At 53.5% G+C, this 19,015-nt stretch overlaps 1 protein-coding gene across 1 annotated transcript in view; it reads right to left on the reverse strand.

Moving 5' to 3' along the window:
- SLC6A6 (solute carrier family 6 member 6) overlaps nucleotides 1-19,015 on the reverse strand; it is an 88,522-nt gene that overhangs the window by 37,686 nt on the left and 31,821 nt on the right. The window contains exons 3-5 of the mRNA XM_019433592.2: nucleotides 6,621-6,863; nucleotides 4,592-4,726; nucleotides 3,011-3,245 (exon numbers count right to left, since the gene is read on the reverse strand). Of these exons, the coding sequence (XP_019289137.1) occupies nucleotides 3,011-3,245; nucleotides 4,592-4,726; nucleotides 6,621-6,849 (599 nt within the window). The 5' untranslated portion in view covers nucleotides 6,850-6,863. The remainder of the gene's footprint in view (nucleotides 1-3,010; nucleotides 3,246-4,591; nucleotides 4,727-6,620; nucleotides 6,864-19,015) is intronic.

Raw genomic sequence — 19,015 nt, forward strand, 5'->3', positions numbered from 1 at the left:
GATGATGGGACTCCCATGCAGGGTGGGGGGGGGTAGTGCAAGTGGGGAGAGGGGTCAGACTCTGGATATACTTGAAAGGGAGAGCCAAGAGCACCTGCGAACTGGATGGGAGCTTTGAGGTGGGCAGGAGTTTGGGATGAATCCTACGACTTCCCTCCTTGAAGCACCTCTCCAAAGATGAAATGCAGTGAGAGGGGCAAGTCCCCGGCACAGTGCTCACTGGAGCCGTTAGTTCTCTTTCCTCCCCCCTCTTCCATGTGCAGGAGAAGGGAGGCTCTAGAAGGCTGGGAGCCGGGCCCTTCTCACCCTTAGCACCTGGCCCAGGGCTACACTGCACTGAAGCCCCCGGCCCCACTCACTGGCCCCAGCCTCTGCTCGTGCAGGTGGCTGGCCAGGTTTTCTCGACTAAGCCTGCATTCCAGGCTCCTGTTCTGTGGACCCCAGTCCTCCCCAGGGTTCCAAAAGAGGGTAAGCCACTTGGAGACATTCAGGTGGGCTCACAAAGCTCTGCTGAGACCCAAAGGCTGGAGTGGAAGGTGAGCACCGGGCAGGTGGCCGGCGCTCTGTGGGCTGAGCAAGTCCATCCGCATCACGTGGGCCTTCGGAAGCCGCCTGCGGGCTCCGGACATTTCTGAAGATAAATCCTGTCTCCGTGGCTTCCAGGCCAGGAAGGGCAGCTTGGGCACTCAGGATGGGGATTCTGGAAGGCAGGAGCCTTAGAACCCACAGGAGGGCCGGGTGTGGGGGACGGGCACGTGAGAAGGCATGGGAAAAACCAGACACCCTGAGGACCTCATTGCCCTTATGAGTCCTTCCCAAGAGCCCTCACGTCTACGCTAGCAGAGAGGGGGAAGGAGGACAGTCCCTTTGCAATTTGGGGGGAGGGGGGGGTGCATACGGGAATTTGAGAAGGGGCCATTCTTAGTCCCTCTGAAGGGCAGATCACTTGAGTTTCAAATGCCCCTAGAGGGCAGTTTTATCCACTACAAGGGCACTCAATAAATTAAAATGGCCCACATTTCTCAAGCAGCTTCTCAGAGCTCAGTCTCACTCTGAGAAGCTGCACAGTCTCACAGTCTGTGTCTCTGAGTGAGACTCAGAGCTGTGCACAGTCTCACTCAGTTAAGGGCAGCCCTACATCCCTGGAAGGGCAGTGCTATGATCTCCCCAAGCACAGGGGAGAACACTGGGGCCCAGAGAGGAAAAAGCACCTGTCCAAGCTAGGACCGGCAGATCGAGGGTTCGAACCCAGGCAGCCAATCCGTGCCCGAGGCAATGAGGTCCCAGCAGGTATCCAAGTGGCTGGTTGGGCACCAGTTTCCTGGGTGGGGCAGGCCGCGTGTGGTCAGGCTGTGCCAGGAACAGCCGAGAGCACACAAGGCTGTGGTTTCGGGCCCCACTCAAGTGAGAAGTTCATGGTGCCTGCATTTCTTTGTCTATAAACTCAGCTGTCTGGTGGGGGTGGCATGGAGTGGGTGACGAATATGCTTGTAATGCCCTCTCTGTCTACAAGTGGAAAATATGTACACACAGAGAGCCCTTGTCCAAGCAGGCCTAGGGCCTTGTGAGCACAGACCGAAGGCTCGCATGTCACGACAGAGAATGGACCACCTGAGAGTGGGCCACCTGACCCTATCTTGCCTATGATTTCCGGGCCCCAGCCCTGACGCATGGCTGGGACTGGTCAGCAGGCAACCCCCTCTTCTGTGGGCCTGTTCCTGGGCCAGCTTCTAAGAGCGGGGAAGACCCTTGGAAACCCCAAAGCTGCACACAAAGAGGAGTAACATCTCATGACGAGGAGGGACCACCCCCTTCCTTACTGATGTCTCCTGCCCCTGGCTCTCACCCTCCAGGTGAGGACTTATCTCAGTCATTTTCAGGACCATCAGGATCATACCAAGGTGCCAAACCCCAAGTTTAGTGGAAAATGACGCACAAGTCCATTTTTGATTGGCCTCCAAACACTGGGTTCACAGGACTCCCTCGGACATCAGCAAAGAGGTGCCCAAACTTCAGGTTTCCACATTCTGCCTTTCTGCTGTCTGTCCGCTGTCTATATTCCTGTAGGTGCTGACTACATTGTGGTAAACCATAAAAACGCCCACAGCTCTCCACTCCTCTCCTGAAGAGACAGGGCCTAGCTCCTACCTCTTGAATCTGGGTTAGCCTGTGGCTTTCTTCGGCCAATGGGACATTAATGAAAATGGAGCAGAGGCTTGAAAAGAGGTCCTGTGCTGGGGCTTTCCCATTCATTGTTTTGGAAACGCTGAGCCTCCTGTAAACAGGCCTAGGCTCAGGCTAGCCGGCTGCATGATGGACCCATATGGACCCATTGCCCCTGGCACCCCAGCCAATAGCCAGCTAATCCCCAGAAGAGCTATCCTGAGATCCTGCAGCTGACCTACCCATGAAGGAGCCCAGCAAAGACCAGAAGAACTGCCCAGCCAAGCTCAGCCCAAACTGCCAATGAGCAGAACCATGAGCCAAATAAATGGTGGTTGTTTAAAGCTACCAAGTTTGGGGGTGATTGTTACACAGCAAAAGCTAGCCAATACATATTTTCTTGCTCTATCTATTCACCTTTCCGCTTGAGTAACTACTTCAGCTTCATACATGCATTTTTCTCTACGCAATAACAGGTTTGATGTGCTAACTATACATTTTTTCTGAAAATGCATTAAGAAAACTACATCATTTTCAGACAACAGAAGTACATATACCTGCATACGGGTGTAGGAATGATTCATTCCCCTCATTTGACAGTTAAAGAAACTGAGGCTCAGAAAGGGGCAGTGACTTGCCGAAGGTCAAACAGCCAGTAAAATGGCAGAACTGGGATTCGGTTCCAAGCCTGTCTGAGACCAAAGGCATGGATTGATCTCCAAATCTGCACCCTCCTTCCCCCACCATCCATCCTAAGACAGTGACTGCCACATCCCTGGGGAGAAGATGTCGTCCAGCCCCCAACCCGTGCCCTCCTCCCTCCTGCCTTCGGTGAGGCTGGCCTTACTCCCAGAACTCGGTGACGGGCGAGGTGAAGTTGTTGGTGTTGAGGGTGGCCCACAGGCTCTTGTTCTTGCGCATAGTGTCTTCCATGCACTGCGGCGTGTTCCAGCTGTGGTTACAGTGTGCCCAGGGCAGCTCCGACTGGAAGGACTGGAACAGATAGTATGTGGCCCAGGCCAGGATGATGACGTAGTATATATTCAGGAGGGACACGATCACGATGGAGGCATAGCCGATGCCTGTGGGTGTGGGCAATCAAGATGAGAATCAGGAAGGGGGCCAGACCCACCATGGCCACCTATTCAACTTCAGTATCCCCAGGGCTGGGGCCCAGACGGGCCCTTCAATAATGACCAGCAAATAGGGGCACCTGGGTGGATCAATTAGTTAAGCTTCTGACTCCGGCCCAGGTCATGATCTTGCGGTTCGTGAGTTTGAGCCCTGTGTCTGACTCTGTGCTGACAGCTTGGAGCCTGGAGCCTACTTCCAAATCTGTGTCTCCCTCTCTCGCTACCCCTCCCCCCCCCCCACACACACACTCTCTCTCCCTCTCTCTCTCTCTCTCTCTCTCTCAAAAATAAATAACCATTAAAAATTTTTTTAAAAAACCTAATGACCAGCAAATATTTATAGGATGAATGGATGGCCGGATGGATGGGTGGATGGGTGAAAGAATGGATGGTCTGATAAGCAGGATGAACGGAAGGATGGATAGAGGATGGGTAGAGCAATGAATATATGGCTGGATAGATAGATGAGTAGATGGATAGATGTTTGGTTGGATAGACAGCTGAATGGATAGATCTTGGGTTGATAGATGGATGTTCAATATGTTGGATGGATGTATGGATGGTGGCTGGTTGGAAGGTTAGGTAGATGAATGGATGGATGAATGAGGGGATGGGTAGATGGGTAGATGGAAGGCTGGTCTAATTGACTAATGGAAGAGAGTTTACTGGATGGATAGGTTTATATAGATGAATGAATGGACTCACACATCCTCCCACCCCTGCCAATTATAATCATAACAGTGATTATTTTATGAGTGCATACTAGGTATTAGGCATAGGAGTAAATGTTATAATAATAATAATAAAGTTACCATTAATTTGGTGCTTAGTACGTATACAAGGCAATTTTACGTAGCAATGTCATTTTGTCTTCATAGTAACCCTATGAAAGTAAGCATACTATTTCCATTTTACAGATGAGGAAACTGAGGCACGAGGCGATTAAGGGACTTTCCCAGAGTCACAAGAGTTCGAGCAAGAGGAGGACATAGGACATGACATCATACAGCTCCTGAATTTGAGTGCTTATCTTCTGCACTATATGGCTGAGCAGCTGCTACATACGGATCCTTCAACAGCGCAGAGAGATGGGAACCGCTCATGTGTATTGGGCAGCCACCGCGGGCCGCAGCATCACAGGAATAACGCACCAACTGCCTGCCACCGTGCGTCAGGCACAGTGCCAAGTGGGCTTGCATGAGGCTCCAATGTACCTCGCAAATAGTAGGTGCTCAATAAAAATTTTGCTGACCCGATGAACGCCAGGCCCCGGGTGACCTTTGTCCCATACTCACCGGAGAACAAGGGGCAGATCTTTTCCCAGCAGGTGATGCCCCCTTCAGAGGTGTACTGGCCTATGATTACCTCCAGGAAAAACACAGGCAGGCCGCCACCAAACAGGAAAATAAAATATGGTATGAGAAACGCACCTGCAGAGAGAGCAGAGTGGGATGAGGGTCAGACTGCGGCTGCCACAGGGGCCACTCCCAAGCCCTCCCGGCCAATGGAATCCAGGAGAATGAGGGAGGGGCGTGAGGGATAAAGGCCAAACTCTTGGACCTGGTTGAAAATTCTCCGGGCCTTGCCCACCTGTCCAGGGGGCATCACCTTTCCAGTGTGCCTTCTCACCTGCTTCAAACCCACCAGGTGCTTTTCGAAGCCTCCAAGCCTTTGCTTAAGCTGTGCCAACGACCTGCCTGCCTGCCTTCCCCACATCCGTCCATCTCGAACACGACCTCCTCACTGAAGCCTTCGCCCATCCTTCCCCCGGCCCGCCCAGGGCAGGAAGCTGAGAAGAACCGGCTAAGAAGGGTGCAGTGATGAGAAGCAAGAGGTGGGAGTCTCCAGCTGGGGGTAAGAGCCAGGGTGAGGGTTCCTACCTGGCATCCACTAATGGCTTCGGCGGGTCCATAAACCCTTTGAAACTGTGGGCAACTTGGGTCTATGTGTATGTGCTTTGTTCTGGGGAGCGTCTAGGGCACTCATCAGAGTCCCAAAGGCGCCTGAGACCTACAAAAGGTTAAGAAACCAGGATCTAAGGCAGAATTTCCCAAAAGGTGGTTCTCCTAACTTGGGCAGCAAGCCACCTGCTGCCAAGCAAGCCTCTGATTGCAGGCCGTCCCGGGCGCTGAGCAATTCCTCCCTGCCCAGTGTTCCATAAGCCCTCTCCTTGCACCAAGGAGAAGGTCTCCATCACGTGCTGCCCAACTGTGATACCTCCGACAAGAGAGGATTTTAGCTCAGAATCCTCTGAGCAGCAGCAGGTTGAAAAAAACCCAAAAAACCAAAAAACACACCAAAACCCTGAACCAAAAAACCCAAACCAGCCAACTAGTCGAATACCCATTTACATTAAAAAAAATGATCTTCAAAGGTGGTTGAAAGATACAGATTCAAGGTCTAAGCTCTGGGGACACAACGTACAGCACAACAACGGTAGTTAACAGACCCGTACTGCGTATTTCAAAGTTGCTGCGAGAAGAAATTTGAAGTTCTCAACCCAAGAAAAAAATGTCTAACTGCGTGGGGGGATGGATGGTCACTGGAGTTACTGTGGAGATCATTTAGCAATATACACATGTATCAGTGCATTATGTCGTACACCTTAAGCTAATAAATGTTACATGTCAATTGTATCTCAAGGAAATGGGAGCAAAATTTTTAATTAAAAAAGAATATATTTTAGAATAAATTCACCGAATTTCTTTTCTTGGATACCTTTCCATCGCGGCAAATAATACTGGTTTTCCATTTATGGGGGTGGGAACAAAGCCTGCTTTTGAAGTACATTTGGATTAAGTTAGAAAAAGCCAAAGCAGGGGTGCATGGGTGGCTCAGCGGGTTAAGCGTCTGACTTTCGCTCAGGTGATGATCTCACGGTTTGTGGGTTCGAGTCCCACATTGGGCTCCATGCTGATGGCACAGAGCCTGCTTGGGATTCTTTCTCTCTCTCTCTCTCGAAATAAATAAGTAAACTTTAAGAAAAAAAAAAAAAAGGAAAAGAAAAGGCAAAGCAAAGGCACGTAGATATGGGGGGATTTATGAAGGGGCCATGTGAATGCCTGAGGCCTGGGTCATATGGGTCTGGCCTCATCGCCAGAGAGATGGTAAAGGACTTATTCGAGGTTGCCCAGCAAGACCCTGACAGAATATCACCTGACTCCCAGTTGTGCTCATTTCTTGCCTCTGAGATGGGGTGGGAGGTAGCAGGCTGACCCAGGGGAGGTCCAGGCTGGGGGCCTGGGAAAGCGGGGCATGGAGAGAACCCTGTGGTACGGCCCCGCCCTCTCCTCCAATGCCACTCTCTGCCCAGTCCAGGCTTACCTCCACCATTTTTGTAGCAGAGGTACGGGAAACGCCAGACGTTGCCCAAGCCAACGAAGCCACCAGCCACAGAGAGCACAAAGTCGATCTTGCTGGACCACTTCTCCCTCTGAGGGGGCTTCCCCTCTGCCTCATCTTCGGGCCGCGTGCCCGGGCTCTTCCCCGGGGATGGCTTCAAGATGTCTTTGTGAAAGTCTTTCAAACACTGCAGTTTCTCCTTGGTGGCCATATCCTCCTTGATTTCTGTAGGGGACAAAACAGAAGACAACGTGTGCTCGGTAAGGGATGGCCTGTTTGTCTTCGGCACATGCTCTCCTTTCTCACCCATGAGCTGGCTCTGATCCACCCAGGCCAGTGGCAGGGGGCCTGACATCCCCTGTCTATCCACTGCTCTGTCCTGAGTGATTTGGACCCCCTAGGTGATCAGGGACCTCAAGACTCAGGAACTGACAGGTTCCCCAGGCACTGCTGAACAGAAGCACGGGGATCCCATGTTTGTCATCTCCAAATGTCATGCCTTGTTCTGCACCCAGAGGCAGAGAAGCTACCCCAATGCTGGCATCATCTCCACAAAATAAGACACACGCCGGGCAAATCCAAGGTAACTTCCCAATAACAGCCTGCCTGCATTTGCTAGAAATGAACAGACACTGTCTCAAATTTCAGATTTGCCTAGAGAATGATGGCTCCCATTTCATTCAAGACCCAGCACAGTGCCTGGCCATAGGAGGTTCTCATTCCCAGCTTTGAAAAAGCAGATTCGAAAAAGAAAGAATGGCTAAACATAAATGAATACAGAATGGAGTTTCAAGCCGGAATGGACACGGTATTTGAAAAATGAGGTTTCCATCAAAGTATGGAAAACAGATGTTTATGAAACAGGTTTGCAGTTCATTAACCAGTCACATCTCTGCGGCACACTGTGGGGCTAACGGAAGAACAGGGGCTAATGTCCATTTGCCCATCCCTCTCTAGCCACTCTGGCTTGCTCTAACCCCTGCGCCATCCAGGCCCTCTTGCCCTCTGACTCCCTGTTGGGTTCAGCAATGGAAGACCCCAGATGAGGTCCAATCTCCAAGTCCCCAGAAGCTGTTCAGGATCACACTCAGCCCACCCCGGCTTCGAGCCCACTCTAGAGTCTGCCACCAGCCAGGAAAGAACATCTTTCTCTACTTCTCAGGTCCCTGAGCCCTACCCCCCGCTGCCAGCTGGGCTTTGAGGGAAGAGCACCGCGAGTCCCAGCCCAGGGTGAGAGGGTGCCTTTGAGGGTTTACCCCCACCCGGCGGACGGCCACGGAAGGCAGCTGAGCTGGGGGAGCCAGACTTAGGGGGCCTACCCACCCCTCCCCGAGCAGAATAAAAAGTGTGACCAACTCATAGCCAAACAGCCTGGGATCCAAACGGATGGCCAACATGGAAATAACCGAGAGAAGTCAAGATTTCTAGGTTTTCTTAAAACATGTGAAGGTCATCAGGCCTCTTTGGGTTCACATTCCTCAAGGGAACGATCGGCTGGACCAGATGCGGCCCGCTCACCCAAGCACACCCTGCCACCCGGCTCACAGGACATCTCTAGTGGGGATCTGAGTCTGCCTTGGCAAAGTGCTTAGCACTACGTACCTGACAATGTCTTGCTCAAGCCCTTGCTTCCTTGTTAACCGTCTCTACCTTGACAAGAACACAGGCTCCATGGCGACAAAGACCTGTCTTATCTACTGCTGTGCCCAAAACCTGGAGTGCAGGAGGTCGCCAGGTAAGAATGGATGTGTAAATGGTCCCCAGAGTGGGGTCTTCAAGCAGCTGTTGCCACATCCCAGCTCTGATGCCAGCGAGTGTCTCTGCCTGGCGTGGGTGGCGGTCTGGGCAGGGTGAGATGGGGGCTGCCTGAAGACCTGGGGTGTGCACAGAGGATGCCCTGGCCTGGCCCCAGCAGACAGACCCACAGGGGCCATGCTCTGAGGAGGAGAGGCACAAAAGCACAACAGAACCCCCATTTCCCCCACGCCTCCTTCCTCTCCCTGGCTCGGGGTGGGGGACCCCGATTGTTTCGCTATCTGGCCATGAGCAGACCAAGAAAAGGCTTCCTGGAGCCGCCGGGCGCTCGCTGAGCCCTTCCTCTGTCTCCTGGAGCGCAGACTGGTGGCGGCATCCGCACAGCCTTTCTTTGCCCTGCTCCCTCGGGGCGACGTGGGGGTTCGGCCAGGCGTATGGCTACTGTAAAAATAGCCCCAGCGGCCAGCATTGTTCTAGCATTAATTTGTGCAGCCCCCGATGGTTATCTGAGCAGCCCATTGTGGGCTGGCTGGATGGGAGCATAATTGGAGGATGTGGGACTCAAGTCCCTCCTAGTGAAGATGTTTTTCAGGGAATGACCCCTGAACCTCCTCACCAAGAGGGTCGGTTCCGCCCTTTCAGGCTCTCCTTGGATCTCGGGGCTACGAGGCACTTCACAAGGTCAGCCAGGCGGAGGGGGGAGGTGGCCAGCTTCTGTTCGCACAGGCAGCTGGGAACGGCGAAAGTTCTGCCCCAGTAGGATCCTAGGAGCTGGGGCAGCTTCCCTGTGGCTACCCTGAGAGTCCTGGCTCTGCCCCCCCAGGTCCCCAAACCCACTTGCCAGGCTGGCACTCAGAGGACCCTGCAGAAACGTGGGGGTGGGGGGCAGCAACAAGTTCCCCGAGACCCTCTGCTCCAGGCTCCTGTTTCCCATGAGGTGAGACCTCCAGCCCCTTCTCCCCTCAGGACCCCGTCTTCCCAGCACCCAGCACCCATGGCTGAGCCAGGATGTGGGCGGGGCTTGAATGGGGCACAGCTGGGGCCTGTCACGTGTCTGGCACCACGGGGGTTTCCCGTCTCCTCATCCCAAAAGCACATCCAGGGACGTGTTCTTCTGTTATGTCACCTGTCTCACCCACGGCTGCCACGAATACAAGCCCACCTGCCCTTCAGGAACACACCAGCCGGTTGCCCTGCCTCTGGCTCCCTGCCACCAGGGCCACAGTCCGTGACCTCGTCCAAGACCTACTCATGCCCTGATGAGGCCAGGCCCAGGTGCAGGCATCCCACCTCCCGCTCAGGGGGCTCATTCCAAGCCCTTCTGTGGTGCCTGACCAGCCCCGTGCCTGTAAAAGCCCACTGCAGTAAGACCCTTGGCTTCCGCCTCCTGTACATTCCTGGCATCCACCCACATCTCTCCGTTGCCATGGCAACCGCGGTGCTCAGGGGCCCTGACAGCTCTTGCCTGGGCATCTGCGGCAGCCTCCTCCCAGGTCTCCCTGCTGCTACACTGTCCCAGCTCCCCAAACTGTTCTCAGCGCAGCAGCTGAGGGCAACGTATAGAGCACAGCAGACCAGAACATACCCCATTACTCCTAGGAGAAAACACAAACTCCTCACCACAGCCTAGGCGCCATCTCCCCATTCTCCCTTCTCCTTGCGACACTCTTTCGTTCATCCCACTCCTCAGCTTCAGGCTCCCTACGCGGCTGCTTCAAGCCCTCTGGTGGCGACCTGACCCCTGGAGGAACTGGAGTATGAGCCCCGGCCTAGAAGCTGACAGCTGTTTCCTGGCTGGGTGTCCTGGGGCAAGTTGCTCAACCTCTCCAGTCTTTCGTGGCCTCACCTGTAACGTGGGGATAATCACGCCCAGCTCATAGGGATATTGTGGAGACTCCACAGGGGAGGAGAGGAATGCATGGAAAGTATTTAGAACCGTAGTGGCAAGTACTCCTTACACAGTAGCGGCTGCGTTACTGTTGTTACCGCCACAATTATTATTGGGTCCACCTTGACCTTGGGGTATGCAAGGCCTTGGTTCTACTCAAGGGGAGATCGGCGAGACCCGGGGAGGCCAAGCGACACTCCTGAGGTCATATACCCGGTAGTGACAGTAACTGTAACACGTGCGCCGAACTTTCAGCTCTGCCGCCAATCCCTCCCCCGGCCCAGCCCAATCTCAGACAACACCTTCCCTGGAATACTTCCATCCATCTCTGCAGACTCCTGGAGGCCCACTAATTCCCACCTGTCACCCCACAACACCCTCCCCACAGTGCAGTGAGCACTTAGGAACAAGCCCCCTCCTAGGCATTCCAGCAGCCCGCTGGCTGCCAAAAGCTGTTTTCCTTGGCCCCAGGCCCAGGGCTATTTTGTAGCCGTGATACATAATTCCCCATTTTAAGAGCTTCCTCTTTGGTTATTACAGCTACAAGTGATTAGAATCGGCATTAGAATCAGCTCTGACACAGAGGCTCCAGGATTAAGGCTCCCTCCTTGCCCAGCTTAAATTCTCCTTGTCTCTGTTGCAGGGGTCAAGGCCAGAACTGGCTGTGCCTGAAGACCGACTTACAGATCACCTGGTCAGCTCTGGCACGTCCACGGACAGATTCGACCTGGTGCCAGCGGTGCCGTGGATTTATCAGATGTTCCTTTGCTTCTCCCCCATTTAAACCCACTAGAATTTTGGTACTTACACGTTGTGCTGAGCTGTCAGTAACTAGTGGTCTATTTACTCCTCAAAACAGCCTTACTGTGCAAGGGAAGGGATTTCTAGTCCTGTTTTACCCATGAAGGAAGTTGAAGCTCACGTGAGAGAGTGAGTGGCCTGCTTGGGGCTATGCACACAGAAGCCGGAAGCCAGAATTCCCACCTCCACCTGCCCAATGCCTAAGGCGCTGGAGCCAAGCTTAGAAGGAGGAGACCTCTGCCCTGTTTGCAGATGACGATGCTGAGGCCAGAGGAAAAAGGCCAGATGTATAGCAGGACACAGTGGGGACTGGGTGTCCTGCCCACCTCCCATGCCCTCCCAACCCCTCTGGCCCCAGGTGCCCAGGTGCCAGCCAGCTGGACCTCGAATCAAGCTGCAGACACCGCGGTGGCTGCCTTTCCCAGCACCTGCCGCTTCAGTCCAAGGCTGTGGGGGAGAGCAAGCCCTTGCCCGAGAAGTTCTCACCCTTCCCCGGCAGAACTTGAAACGTTTCCCGTAAAAAAAAAAAAAACAACAAAAAACAATCCCACAAGGCTCTCTGGAAGAGAACGAGGACTTCAATCTCTCATTGTCACTGACTTAACCAATCAGTGAGGTTCTATCAGGTTTTCAAAATAAGAGGGCAGGTAGGTACACTTTGCTGTTTCCTCTTTAGAAGCCCTTCCACCCACTCAGAGGCACACAGTCAGCCCCTGAGATCCATCTCTGGACAGTGAGTGTTTCTCAGCAAGCCTCTGGGGGTGAGGCAAGCAGCACCTAGAATCCCAGAAGAGACCCCCACTTAGAGGTGGAAAAATAGCAATGTCCTGTTGGGCTCACTGTGGAATTAAGCATTCTGGGGCAAGGCTTTATCCTCTCCTCCCGTTCCCCTGTCCACTCCAGAGCCAGGGTTCTGGGCTCACTGAGGCTACGATCCAGCTGCGTGACCTAGAGCAGGTAACAACCTCTCTGTGCCTCATTGGCTATAAGAACTCCCCTCCTAGGGATTAAGTAGGACGATGCCTGTAAAATGTTCAGCACAGGGTCTCTTACATGCTAAGTGATTAATAAATATTAGCTATTACTGAAGAAAACAGCTGACCACACTGGAATTTTATTAATACTGTGTGGCAGGCATCATATCCTGAGTGTTTTGAAAAGAAGAAAAAAAGCAAGCTGCATTTATGAAGCATTGACTACACACACGTTTATCTAGCAGTGTGCTAAGTGCTTTGCAAGCATTTTCTCAGTTAACCCCCCTATAGGAGCCATTTTGCTGACGAGGCCTGGAGAGGTGAAGTCACCCATCCAGAATCACACGGCAAGTAAAACGGCCGCGGAGGCTTCAAACAGCTCGCAGGTCTGCTTCAGCCTCTGTCCCATGTTCTCAAGCACTTGGCCATCTGGGATCACCTGCAAGGTGACCAAGTGAAATCAGGCCTGGTGCCTTTAAGTCCACTCCAAGCCGCTGGACTGGACACATCAGGGTAGTATGGGAGGGCCGACAGGGACGCAAGGAGCCACAGGACACAGATGGGGCAGGGCCCGGGGACCTGGGGAGCAGTCACTGCCCAGGGCCATAGGGAAGGGCTGGACAGGCTCATGAAGTGGCACTGACAGCCAGAACACATGGCACTCTGGACCAGAGTCTTCCTCCAGCAGGCAGGGAGAGCCTCCCAGACTTCTCTGATAAGTCTGAAGGGGCTCCTTCAAAGCACTGTGTCCACAGATTCCAGGCAAAGGACAGGTTCAGTGATCAATTAGTAATGTCTGCCATGGCCATGCTCCTTAGGTACCCTCCTGACCCTAGGAAGCATTTGAAACCTAAGCACAAAAAACAAAAAACGAAAACCAGGGCACCTGGGTGGGTGGCTCAGTCGGTTAAGCATCTGACTCTTGGTTTCAATTCGAGTCATGATCTCACAGTTCATGGGATTGAGCCCTGGGTCGGACTCTAGGCTGACAGCACAGACCCTGCTTGGGATTCTCTCTCTCCTTCTCTCCCTCTGCCCTCCCTTGCTCTCTCTCTTCTCTCCCTCTCTAAATAAATAAATAAACATTTTTAAAGAAAATTAAGCACCCCAAACCAACCAAACAAACAAAAACAAAAACACGAGGTGTGTCAAGAGTGCTATTTAACCCAAGATCTTAAGGGTAGCTATTTTTGAAAAGAAAGTAGAAGTTACTCAGAGAAAGACTTTTGTTTTTGTTTTTCAGGAAAAGGTGCACCTTTAAAAGATGTAATCATTTGATTAAATCACGTGGTCTGTATCCTTCTGTCTTGTTTATCTGTCTGTATCTCAGGATAACTCATGTGACAATCTCAACAGCCTACAAGGACCTGGCCACGAAAAACAGAGTTTGGTGGGGAGGCAGGGAGGCTTCGGGGAGGAGTAGGGCTTGCGGCAAACCGGATGGGCCGCTCTCCTCGGCTCCAGCTGCTGCATATACATTTTCTAATTTCTAAAACATGCCACGGCCCAAATACAAATATGGTTTGCCTTCTTTGCTTACGCCATTACCCCAGGTCACCTGAGGTGGCCACAGCAAAGGGCAGGGCAGGGCAGGGGGCAGGCTTGCCTGGAGATGCTGACCAGCCCGGCCTCACCGGCCCAACGGCTCCCCCGGTGAGGTCATCCAGGAAGTCTGGCATTGTTTTGCCCGGAACAAAGCTGAACAATGAGCGACCGCATTCTGGTCCTAGTGAAAGTGAATTCCGTTTGGGGAATTGTTTTTAGCATGACATCTCTGGGGACAGGGCTTGTTAATCTACCTGGGGTTCATTGTCTGCGGGCGAGTTCTCCCCTTCCCTGGTCGAGCTGGAAACCCCCACCCCACAAAAACTCAGGTCCACCCTCAGAGACCCCTCGTTTCCATTGAGAGCACCTTGCCTGGCTCATTATTAGCCCTCAACCTACGTCAAGTGTCTACCTCTCCCTGAGCTTCACAGAGGCTCCCCTTTCACAAATCAGGATGCTGAAGCTTAGGCAAGGGGAAGGTCAGGCCCAGGTCACACAGTCATGAGGCAGTAGGTCAGGATTTGACCCCAGATCCTGACTCCACACCACCCAGAGACGAGGTGACCTCTGGACAGGGACCTACCAGAACAAGTCGTACCTCTGGCTCTGTGATTTGCAGAGGAAAAAGTGGGTGAGAGGGAACAGGTTTTACAGAGAACCGGCCTCTGGGACAACACTGGTGGCAGGCAGGATGTGGGCCCAATGCACAGCCACTTTGTCCTCTTCTCCTCAAAAAATGTTTACAGGTGAGAGGTCCGGGGACCGGGTCCAAATATTTTTCTTATCTCCTTAGAGGTGGCAAGCACTGACCCAAAGCCCAGAGAACCACAGGCGGTCAACAGAGAAGAACAAAAAAGAAGGCATGCAAGCTGCATGGGAGTGAGGGGGAGGGTACTAGGTGGGGGGAGGCAGGAGGCCGGGCCAAGGGAGGGGCCGAGGGGTGGGGGCAGGATGGCCGGCGCAGCCCCCAGGCACCAGCCAAGCAGGCCACTGAGTCAGGGGAAAGGGCAGTGGACTAGGGGCCAAAAGGCTGGGTCTAGTTCTAGTTCCACTGGGTCATGCAGGCCAAGTACTGCCCCTCTGCATCTCAGAAGTCCAGGGACAAAACAGAGCAAGGGTAACCCCGGCAGGCAGTGACTGCTGAGTAAGCACTTCCTGAGAACCTACCGTACTGGGTGCCAGGCACTGCTCTAGGAACTGGGGGCATGGAGGTGAGCCCTGAGGAGCTGACGTTCCAGAAGGGGAGATCAATATTTGCAACCAGGACCAGCATGTAGAAGACAGCCAAGCAGGATGAGGTGTAAGGGACAGGGACACAGGAGTCAGTGAGGCCCCTCCGAGGAGGTAAGGTTTCGTAATGGCAGACGCTCACTGAGCTTTCAGGGACCTTTCAGGGACCTTCCAGGCACCAATGCATTTATTCCTCTCAGCAGCCTGGATGAAGCAATGAGGCCCAGGGAAGCGACGTCACTCGCCTAAAGTGACACAGCTGGGATCTGAACCCAGGCAATGGGTTTTGGGGTCCATGCTTTCAACTACACCGAAACTGAGGTCTGCATGGCAAACAGCTGGGAAATGTTCTCAGAGCAGGGAATGGCGTGCTCCAAAGAGGGCCACACAGGGCATGGTAAAGGAAAAGAGAGAAGGCCAGTGTGAGACAGAGAACAAAGGGAAACAGGGGATAGGGTGACCTAGAGACGAGGCCATGTCCGGAGGCCAGGATTAAAAGCTGGGTTTATCCAGAGGCTGGTGGCAGCCCCTGGAGAATTTTGTGCTCAGTGGGGACTCAACCGTGTGGCTCCACAGCCCCTGCTTGTCCCTGACTGCCTGACCAACCCCTCCCTTCCACTCTGGGAGGGGATGCAAGGGCTCATGCTGGGCTTTTCCCTGTAAGCTACTACGAGTGGGGGCTTTTAGAACCTGGGTCCTTTATCCCTGACACCCCGGAGCCACCCAGCCCCCTCATCCTGTGCCAAATACCTGCAGGACTGGCTGAAGACAACCGCTGTTCTTTATGAAGAGGGATCACCCAAGGATGGGTGGCCAGAACTCCTTCTCCTTGGCCAAGGGTCACAACACCAGTGCCACAGAGAAGAAAATGTTCTTGTGAGTTGAGTCCGGACCTCAACAAGGGTGAAGCCCACGGGTTTGGGAAGAAGAGTGTCAGCCTCTGATGCTAAATAATCTGAGACAAGTGACTAACCCCTGCCAAGCAGGCACTTACCTGGGGCAGTGGGGCGGAAAAGCCCCAAATGTCCCATGCTAACTGAGCACCTACTTACACTGCTGACCCAGGGCCACTGCAGGGGGATACGAGGTCACCTCCCTGCCCTCAAGGTGCTAATGTCCAGAGACGGAGGGGAGGGACTCGTTTTGTCAAAGTAACACAAACATTATTCTGCAAGGAGGACAGGAGTCGTGCATCTGGTCAAGGGTGAATGAGAGGAGCTTCAAGGAGCAGGTGCCTGGGTCACCCTCCGGGTTGGGCCCCACACAGCCTGGCTGGACCTGGACTCCTGGGGAAAGGTGAGTATCTGGGAACAGTCCAGTGTCACGGATTCTGTCGCAGCGGGCTCAGACCCCAAATGCCACTTAGGTCGATTTTGAGCATACACCACCAGAACTAAAGCTTAGCTAAAGGAGAGAAAGCAGGGAGACAGAGGAGGGCCGCCATGGCGTCTAACGGGGGCGCTCAGGGGCCTGTTTTGGTGCACAGGGCAGTGAGTCAGCAGGCAACGGTCTCCTGGCACTGACTCACCAGCCACAGCCTGTCACTCTCCCGTCAGCTTCCCCACCACCCCAGCCCTCAGCCTGGTTTTGCCGGAAGTGGGGGTGGGGTAGGGTCTACCATGATCCTGAGGCAGGCTCTGTAGAACCCAGGATTATTTCTGGAGGCCACAAAAAAAGAGACACGAGAAACAAGAAAAGCGCAGTTTCCATTTCCGCAAACTTCCCCTTTAAAGCTATAAGAACCCTAAAGCCGCCCTCCTCTCACTGCTTGTGGAAAGCAAACAGGGCTACCCCTCCCTAGCTCTATAGAAACTGGAGAGCGACAGGATCTCAGCGACAAGGCTAGCTAAGGGCACGTCTGTGGCCCAACACCCACTCAGAGCCAGCCACCTCCAACTCCCTCACCTGGGCTCGGCCGGAAGTCACATCTCCATGGAAACAGTCAAAGAACGCTCTGCGGAACGGCCTTGGGAAGTCACCTCTCTAAGCCTCAGTGTTATTGTCTGTAGGATGGGCATAATATCCCATCTATGGTGTGTGAAGACTCCTAGCTCAGTAAATGTTTGTAAACAAGGTCCCTGTTCCTCTTTTAAACACGTCTCTACCTAATGAGGAAGGACCTTCTTCCTTCCTAGCTGTACCCAAACCTCACCCTCACTTAGAAATTTAGCTCAAGGAGAGTTTGGTGCCCAAGGAATGAAGCAGCTTGAGATTTAGCAAGACAGAGGTGGCGATCAGCTAGCAATGTCTGCTGCCGGTGCCCCGGTGCCTGTGCCGTCTCGGAGCAAAGGGACTTGTTGCCTGGAATTTTCTCCATTTATCTGGAAGTCAACTTCCGGTTGGCCTCCACCACCCACAGCCCACCTGAGATCCCCAGGGGCTCCTGAACCACACACATCTTAGGCTTTCTCACACCTCCATGCCTTGGCTCATTCTGTTCCCCTAGCCTGGCACACTGTTCCCCAAGTATGGTACAAGCAATCCTCAGACGATCCCTCGGGACAATGACCCTCCAATGCCTCCCTTGGGCTCCGTGGGCCACACCACCTCTGTTCCCATGCTTACCAGCCCATATCATAATTGTCTGCTTACCCAGGGCCAGCTTCCTGACACCCAGTATGAGGCCCGGCACTATAAATATTTGTCAGATGGAACCTTTAGGACTCACAACTCTGGGGACACTCAGCATAGTAGTAAATATCTTCTTCATTGTAGCTATGTGTAGCAGGGCGGGGCGGGGCGGGGGGGGGGTCCTCAACTAGGGTGAGAGAGCAAACAACAGCAGATGTTTAGGACCCAGGCAGGGCTGTTGACAGAGGAAGAATGGGCCGTACACAGCCTCTGCTAGACAGAGGGGGTGTGTTCCCGGCATCTGAGCACAATTCCCCCGCAAGTGGTCAAACCCCTGCAGAGCTTTGCCCTCTTTTGATAGATGAGACCGAAATCTTCAGGAAATCAATTTTCATTAAACGACGTGTTCTCTGAGCATCTTCCAAAAAGGGACTCTGAGGTGAATTCTCCTTGGTCTCCTAAAGGTTCGCCGGGTACTAGAGGATCCCAGTGGATCCTGCACGAAAACTGGGAGGCTCCAAATGGGGCCTTAGAGTAGTGGCACATGCGCGTGCAAGCCCACTTTCGGAATGAGCAAACCGAGGCCCCAGACACACAGCAGATCAACAGGAGCCACCAGCCTCTTTCACAGATGCGCCATCAGAGCTCAGGGGACCTCATTTCAAAGGAGAAAGTGAGGCCAGAAGGAGGTGGGATTATCCCAGCCCGCTCTTATTCCAAACCCGCGTGGACCGCCTCAGATCTAATTCCGTCAGGTTGGTGGCTGTTGGCACAGCAGCCGTGGCAACTTCCAGGGCTCCAAGGTGGTGCCTAAAGCAGCCAGCATTTGGCTAGAAGAAAAGCTCAGCATTAAAATCCATACCAGGGATGGGGGGGGCTCAAGGGAGGATGCACATTTCTCAATTATGCATACAGTCTCCCAGGGCAACCCCCAGGCACCCTCTAACCTTCTCAACCTTTCACGCCCCCAGTGCTGTTCGCCGAGAGCACCGTGTAGGGGATGTGGCGCTGCCTCCTCACGGCCAGCCACCCATGCAGTGACACAAAATGAGGCCACCTCATCCACTGGAAACTCCCTAGAGGCGTGCCCACTAGCTCAGCCAAGCCTGTTTCTAGCAAACCCCACTACCCACCATGTCGCCCTCAGCTCGAGAACTATCACTGGTGGCTCCCAGCTGCTTGGAGAATAATCACTGTATTTCCCCATCAGGAACCCAAAGCTCCTTACACTTGACATTGCCCTTGTCCCCAGTTCCCACCCTCTGGTCCTGCCTGAGTCCCAGGACCTCCTTGTTTTCTCCATCATTATCCCATTCAATCCTGCACTTTGAGAGCCCGTGAGTTCTCTTATGTTTAGGTAGATCCCACCCAACCTGAAGACCTGGCCCGAGAGTCACCTCCTCCAGGAAGCCCTTCCTGCCCACCCCACTCTTTCCCCTCGCCTCCTCTGACTTGTGTCACCACACCATGCACCTGGTTCTGGGCTCTTGTTCAGACTGTGACACCCTAGACAGAGTTCAAAGTTCTCCTTGGGAAAGCTCAGTTTCTTCATCTGTAAAGCGGGCCCCCTAATCTGTAAAACCGTCCCGTGCTGAAGTCTCTGGGCCCCTGAG

The sequence above is a fragment of the Panthera pardus genome, unplaced genomic scaffold (genome assembly GCF_024362965.1).
Source record: "Panthera pardus isolate Hobbes unplaced genomic scaffold, ASM2436296v1 HiC_scaffold_8, whole genome shotgun sequence".
In the NCBI taxonomy this organism is placed as follows: domain Eukaryota; kingdom Metazoa; phylum Chordata; class Mammalia; order Carnivora; family Felidae; genus Panthera; species Panthera pardus.